Consider the following 7,811-nt stretch of genomic DNA (forward strand, 5'->3'; position numbering starts at 1 on the left):
GTTGGCCACATAGTGAGACTTCCTTTGGGCCGACTCATTATGTGCATAATTCGACGCTTTATATGAGTTATATATTTATTTATAACTTACATCAACTTTAATCAGCTATGCAATTTATCTTCTTTTGGGCTGACATATTTTGTGCATAATCTGAACAAAATAAATTTGTTCTATAGTTGTAAATTATCTTGAACATATATTTGGCATAAAAGTATTTTTTTTCTTTGGATCAATTACTTTTAACATAGATATACGTCTATCGATACAAAATACACTAAACTTAGCTAATGTGTCTTCCTTTGGGTAGACACAATAATTTGATTTAGTAGCACGTGTGTAGATAGACCCAAGAAAACTCTAGGAACTTTAACCGAGCGGATAAGCCAAAACTTAATCCAACCCGGCAATCTCCTTTTGGGTTTCGCTCGTGGGAGAATAGGGTGTAAGATCGAGAAAATACGCTAGAGGGGGGTGAATAGCATGTTTACGCTTTTTAGGAATCGTTCGTTTTCTATCAAAAACACTTGCAGCGGAATTAGTAAACAAACACAGGGACACGCGGATTTTACTTGGTTCCTAACCCCCCAGGGTTAGTACATCCAAGGCATATGTACAAGAGGTGCCCGTCCACTAGTGATCTCCTTCCCGAACTTTGTTCGGAGGCGGAGAAACTCGTTTTACAGTCCAAGATAATAAAAGTAAATGCAAAAGTAAGACAGTAATAATAAAAGAAAGAACCAAATAAGTTACCGCCGTTCTGGAAGTCCTGAGCACTTTTCGCACTCCTCCTAGATCTTCCTCGGTTGCAAGATCTTGGCCTCGTTCACGTTCAGAACCACCAACAGAAGGAGAGTAAGCTTTTTTTAGATTGATCTCTTTGTTCATGCACGTTCACCTTCTTTTATAGCCTGCTCGAGTCGACTTGTGCCCAATCTCCAGTCGACTCCACGTAAGCCCGATCCACTTTCTCCGTGACTGACTTGGCCTTCAAGTCGACTCAAGTCCCTATTCAAGTCGACTTGAAGCTAACGTGACATCTCTTGATAAACATTGGCTTCCGCGGCTTACCTGGTGCTCAGGTCGACTTGAGTACCTGCTCAAGTCGACTCCATCCACTCAAGTCGACTCGACTCCCTCGAGTCTACTGGAGTTACTTTGACTCAGGTTTGACTTGAGTTGACCTTGAGCTTGGTTCAACTGTCTTTGTTTGTTTTACCTCTGTTTCTTCCATATTGCTTCCATCTCCTGGTTTCTGCAAGACAAACATACAAACAAACAAGGAACCTAAAGCTTACCTTGCGGGTCTAACTTCGCCTTGTGGATCTAACTTCAGATTTCTACCGAAATCTTGGATTAGTCTGACGCCTACTGTTCCACTCTGGGAATGCACCGTTATCCACTCCACTCGGGAGAATTTGTGTCAACCAAGTCCTCCTGACTTGTTGGACTTTTGCTCGGCTCTGTCCTCAGCCTCCAGGATTTGTGTTGTAGCTCGGTCCTCTCTGACCAGTCCAGACTTCTGCTGCGACTTGATCCTCTAGATCAGCCCAGACTTCTGCTGCGACTCGGTTCTCCAAATCAGTCCAGACTTTTGTTGCGACTCGATCCTCCAGACCAACCCAGACTTCACCTGTATTTTGACTCTGCCAAGATTTCTACCTGATCCTCCAAACCAGGACTTCTCTTTGCCTAGCCTACAACTAGGACTTTCCCTTGCCTAGCTTCACTTACTAGGACTTCCCTTGCCCGATCGTCCAGATCAAGACTTCCACTGCATAGTCTAACCGACTAGGACTTTTCGCTAGTTATCTGACTAGACTTCACTCACTTCCACACATCCAAACATTAAGTCCTGTTTGGATCAACCCTTGGTCAAACTGACTAGACTTAGATATATTGTTAAACATCGAAACCCTAGGAAAGATCTAGTGCTTTTTGCACCAACATAGGGAAAGGAAATTACAATTAAATCCTTTCTAAAATCATGATTTTTTAAAATAAAAATAAAAAATTGCCCCTTCCCTCTTCTTCACGTAAAAAAACCAAAGTCGATCAAACCCCCACCAAGCTTTCTCTTCTCTCACGCGAAAACCTAAACCACGTCTTCCCCGATCACGCGTCTTTGACTTTCTCCCTACGGTAGCGAAGGTCGCCGATCACGAGGAAGGAGAATGCCACTTGAGAGGAGAGCGTCGACCGTAAGCTCCTTGTGTGATTAGGGTTTCATGAGAATCGAAATCATGATTTAGGGTTGTCGTTGACATGCGATTAGGGTTTAAAGATGAGCACAAAGAGAAAATCATTAATTCTTTGAGTTTAAATCATCATGCATCAAAATATTAGTGAATTCATCGTGAATGTAGAAGATTAGAAAATCAAAACATAAGCGAATCATTCATCCAATTTTAAACCATGAAATACGAAAAACGTAACCATAGCTCTGATACCAATTGAAATAATTTGTGAATCCTAAACCCTATAAGTTATACAAATCGGATAAGAATTTTAATAATTGGAAATACAAATAAACCAGGATCTAGTTTCAACGAAATATGATTTAATATATTAATTACAAAAAATAATGACAAAGAACCTGATTTGGAGAGTCATTGTCTTTGTCCTGCAACGTCGACTGCTCGATCCATGTGGAAGAAGATGAAGCGGAAGCAAAAGGATGATCTTCCAAGGGAATTAGAATGACGGCATCGTAACTCCTTTGTCAATGGAAAACAAAGGCGAGATGTCAATTCCACTAAACTCTCAGAGACCAAACCCTATATATAGTAATCCAATCCGTTATCAGCCCATAGATAATAACGGAACATATTGACATATTTTATATATTTAATCTCTATCTGATAATACCAAAACGGACTAACGAATTCAACATATTTAATCCATATCCAATAATACCAGAATGGACTAATGGATTCTACATATTTAATCTACATCCAATAATCTAAAACTCGATAAACCTTGGTTAGATCACTTAAATGGGTTCAGTTCATATCCGTATATATAATTATAATTAAGTCCATCCTAAGAGATTAAATTCATAAGAGATTGAATCCAACATAATAAAGTTACTAAATAATTATTTAAAATTTAATCTTAAATAATAGTTTCTTTTGATTTAATTAATAAATTAATTATTTTATTTATGGTGTTTAAATTTATTTGATAAGGTAATCAAGTAAATCAAACTGAGCTTAAAATGAATCAAATTTTAAAATAATTATTTAAGTTTGACTTGATTTCTTTTGTATAAGTTTGAGTTTCATTCGTTTAATGTTATCGAATTCTCAATTTATGCTTATTTAATTATTTAAAACTTTTATTTATTAAATTTATTTGATTGATTATTGAATTTATTTATTTATTATTTAAAATTTTCTTTTTTTTCTTTAGCATATTAATAAAAGTTTTATTAATTAACATGTTCATAAATATTATTCATAAATATTAATAAGTCATATATATATATATATATTTAAATTTATTTATTTATTTTAATAAATTATTTAAATTTATTTATTTAATTGATATGGTTTATATTGAATGAATATAAATAAATTTTTATTAAATTAAAATATCCACCATAACAATTGAGTCCGAATAAAGGAATTGGTGGGTCGTGTTCGACTTAACAATTAATACTCGAGTTAAGTGTAATTAACGCTATTCTAAATTGTGGCAGGCACAACCCAAACAATCCAAGAGCTGGCACATCGTGAGCCTGTAGATAGAAAGTGTTCCTGTACGATACATCACATATGGACCGCGACCTCTACGCCGAAAACAAAATTACTTTTTACGGAGAGACGTGAGCCGAATCTAGACTCGTTTTCTTTTAGATCGTGTGCGTGTCGAGTGGATCCAATCAACGCATCAAAATCCAACCGCCCGGTCTTGGGCGGCCGCAACACGACGACTGCAATTGCTTTCCTCACGAAACGCTAAAACGACTCCTCCCTCCGTCTGAATTTCACTGACGTAATTAAGGAAACTACCCGTATATAAAAAAAACTTACTTAGAAAATCGTGTGCGTCCGCAGAAAAAGCTTTCACGTGTCAGAGTTGTTGAATGCCTCATCTAACGTTGGGGCGTCAGCATCCAGGGCCATCACAGTAATCGGAGAGAAATTGAAAAAATAATAATAATAATAAAAGATAAGATTCTTGCTCTGTTATTGGTCCACCTGGCTGTCTAATTGAGAATCCCTTTTATATTTTATCTGTCTATAAATCCTGCTCCTCTTCCTTTCTTTCGGCGTACTCATACTCGCTGAACTAGCAAGCCCCTGCTCTATTCTACTTCTGCTTCTACTTCGACCAGCTGCCATGGTGGGCTCGCTGGACTCCAACGCCTCGGGTGAGGTCGTCGCCGACGCCTGGGACTTCCGCGGCCGCCCCGCAGTCAGATCGCGCACCGGCGGATGGACCGGCGCCGCCATGATCCTCGGCACGTCCTCTCTTACTCGGTTCATTGTACTCTTCTATTTAGCTGTATCTCGCCTCCTCTGAAATTATTATGGCGAGGGCCGCGTTGATAATTGCAGTGGTGGAGCTCAACGAACGGTTGACGACGCTGGGGATCGCCGTCAATTTGGTAACCTACTTGACGGCGACGATGCACCTGGGCAATGCCGCCGCTGCCAACTCCGTCACCAACTTTATGGGAACGTCCTTCATTCTCTGCCTCCTCGGCGGCTTCGTGGGCGACACCTTCCTCGGTCGCTACCTCACCATCGCAATCTTCGCAGCCGTCCAAGCCTCTGTAAGCACCCAATTTATTTAGTATTATTATTTTTTACTTAGGTTTCTTTTTCTCATCTTTGATTTGAAATTACACACGGACAGGGAGTAACGATCCTGACGATTTCGACGGCGATGTCGGGGCTGCAGCCGCCGCCGAACGAGAAGGCGACGGGAGCGCAGCTGGGCGTGCTGTACCTGGCCCTATACCTCACCGCCCTCGGCACCGGGGGGCTCAAGTCTAGCGTCTCCGGCTTCGGCTCCGACCAGTTCGACGACGCCGACAAGGAGGAAAAGGCGCAGATGCAGAAGTTCTTCAACTGGTTTTTCTTCTTCATCAGCCTCGGCTCGCTGCTCGCCGTCACCGTTCTGGTGTACATCCAGGACAACCTAGGGCGTCGGTGGGGTTACGGGATCTGCGCCGCGTCGATCGTGTTTGGGCTGCTGGTCTTCCTCGCCGGCACGCGGCGGTACCGGTTCAAGCGGCTGGTGGGGAGCCCGCTGACGCAGATCGCGGCGGTGGTGGTGGCGGCGTGGAGAAATCGAGGAAGGGAGTTGCCGTCGGACCCGGCGTTGCTGTATGACGGCGCGGCTAAAGAGAATGGGGCGGCGCAGAGCAATCCGAAGCAGAGGCTGCCACACACCAAACAGTTGAGGTAAGTCGAGACGAGATTCATCACATGCCTTCTTTAGTCTTTACATATTTTTAATTTTCAATTTCATATAAATTTATTAACGCATATTGTCCACTCATATTTTTAGCACATTAATAAATTCTTTATTATATTTCTATTTTTTATAATAAAAAAGAAAGCTAGGTGAATGGAGGCTACAAAAATTCATACAAATTATATATCAAATAAAATTTGACCACAAATTTTGTAGGGTGTAAATTTAAACAAAACATATTACCATATATATATATATAATAATATATATATAATAATAATATATATATAATAATAATAATAATAATAATAATAATAATAAATAATTGCATGTTAAACTAACCCAAAAACCCTTTACTTTAGTGAAAACACTACTTGTTTAAAAGGAAAAAATGTTAATAAAATTTTAAAAATAAATTTAAAAACTAAACTTATAATAACCCTCTTAAAAAGCTAGCTAAGATGTTAATGAAACAGGAGCCAGATTGCGAAAGAACCTTTATCGAGTTAAATCAAATTAAGAGTGAATATTTAGCCAAGCGTTGTCAAAAATATATAAATAAATCATGTCAATCAATCAATAAATAACATATTTTGTTGCGTTTCATCGGCATTTTGCTTGTTCAAATTGGCCACAAAAGGATGTGACATAGTAAACAAAATGTGGACGGCAAGTTGAGTTCAAATCTTTGGGCCCGCGCAAACGAGTCATATTTGAAAGGCATCGATCAATAATTTAATAGTGGGTGGGGGTGGCCATCACAACTCATCAACAAATCCTTCATACTTTGTTTAGCACGATGGATGTGTGAGGAAAATATAGAAAGCTTTTACTTTGAGGAGTTTTTCTCTACTCACTTTTGTTACAATTTCAGCGCAGGCGATTTGGTAATTTATTGAATATTAAAAAAAAAGAATTTATTAAGTGCCTTGATGATATTGAACTCCTTCTTCGAACTTTATTTAAATTTAGGAAATAACTTTTTATCCACCAATTATTGAGCTTCAAGTCACGGACCGTGTAAATAAAATATGGAAATTGAGCTGTAAATAAAATAAAAGCATTCTAAATATGTCTACCCTTGAATTCACGTATTTTTGTCAGGTTCCTGGACCGCGCCGCCATCCCCGCCGCCGCCGGCGGCCCTTCGGCGGCGCCGCCAAGCAAGTGGTGGCTGTCGCCGTTGACCGACGTGGAGGAAGTCAAGATTGTGGTCCGGATGCTGCCGATCTGGGCCACCACCATCATGTTCTGGACGGTCTACGCGCAGATGACCACCTTCTCCGTGTCGCAGGCCACTACCATGGACCGGCGCATCGGGTCCCACTTCAGCATCCCCCCGGGCTCCCTCACCGTCTTCTTCGTCGCCTCCATCCTAGTCACGGTCCCTGTCTACGACCGCGTCATCGCCCCCCTGAGCCGCCGCCTCACCGGCCATCCACATGGCCTCTCCCCCCTCCAGCGCATCGGCGCCGGCCTCCTCCTCTCCATCCTCGCCATGGTCGCCGCTGCCCTCACCGAGCACAAGCGCCTCCGCGCCGCCCAACGCTCCGAACCCTCCGCGCCCTTCGTCCCGCTCACCGTCTTCTGGCTCGTGCCGCAGTTCTTCCTCGTCGGCGCCGGAGAGGCCTTCACCTACATCGGTCAGTTGGATTTCTTCCTCAGGGAGTGCCCCAAGGGGATGAAGACCATGAGCACGGGGCTGTTCCTCAGCACGCTCTCGCTCGGCTTCTTCGTCAGCTCCGCGCTGGTGGCGGTGGTTCACATGATCACCGGGAGCAACAGCCACGGCGCGTGGCTCGCCGACGACCTCAACCAGGGGAAGCTCTACAACTTCTATTGGTTGCTGGCCGTGCTCTGCGGCCTCAATCTGGGAGTGTACGTCCTCGCCGCCAGGGGGTACGTCTACAAGGAGCAGCGCTATTCGACGGAGGAGGAGAGCATGGCCGGCGGCGTTGAGTTGGCCGAGGAGGCCTGCTGCCACGCGTAGATAATATAAATATTTATCTTCTAAATTCGCAAGTTTTTTTTTCGTGTTTTCATGTTGTAATAATTTGCAACTCTCTCTCCCCCTCTCTAAGTCAAATTAACTCCTATCAATTAAGCTTCCTCACACTCTCCATTTTATTAGCACGTTACAAACTTTTAACACTACTTCTTTTACACTACTACTTTTAAATGTCTCTTCTACCCTTTAACACATAAACATAAAGGATGAGTGGTAGCGATGATGATCTACTTGATCAACTTTTCGGACTTTAAGGTTTAGAGTTGTAGCGTTTAGGATTTGGATATATATGATGATTTAGTTGTGACTTAGATGGTTGAAATATATAAATTAATTGTTTTGAACAAGGACCGTGGATAAATGAGTTGATGATGGGAGA

At 41.9% G+C, this 7,811-nt stretch overlaps 1 protein-coding gene across 1 annotated transcript; it reads left to right on the forward strand.

The window, feature by feature from the left end:
* Positions 1 to 4,281: 4,281 nt before the first annotated feature.
* Positions 4,282 to 7,578, forward strand: LOC141813669 (protein NRT1/ PTR FAMILY 6.3-like). The gene is made up of 4 exons (XM_074701637.1): positions 4,282 to 4,462; positions 4,560 to 4,777; positions 4,861 to 5,411; positions 6,529 to 7,578. Exons 1-4 carry the CDS (start codon positions 4,342 to 4,344, stop codon positions 7,412 to 7,414), a joined length of 1,776 nt encoding a protein of 591 aa, XP_074557738.1. The 5' UTR covers positions 4,282 to 4,341; the 3' UTR covers positions 7,415 to 7,578.
* Positions 7,579 to 7,811: the final 233 nt, after the last annotated feature.

This window comes from Curcuma longa, chromosome 20, assembly GCF_044706935.1.
Source record: "Curcuma longa cultivar G26 ecotype Majalengka, Jawa Barat chromosome 20, ITB_CL_G26_1.1, whole genome shotgun sequence".
Classification (NCBI taxonomy): domain Eukaryota; kingdom Viridiplantae; phylum Streptophyta; class Magnoliopsida; order Zingiberales; family Zingiberaceae; genus Curcuma; species Curcuma longa.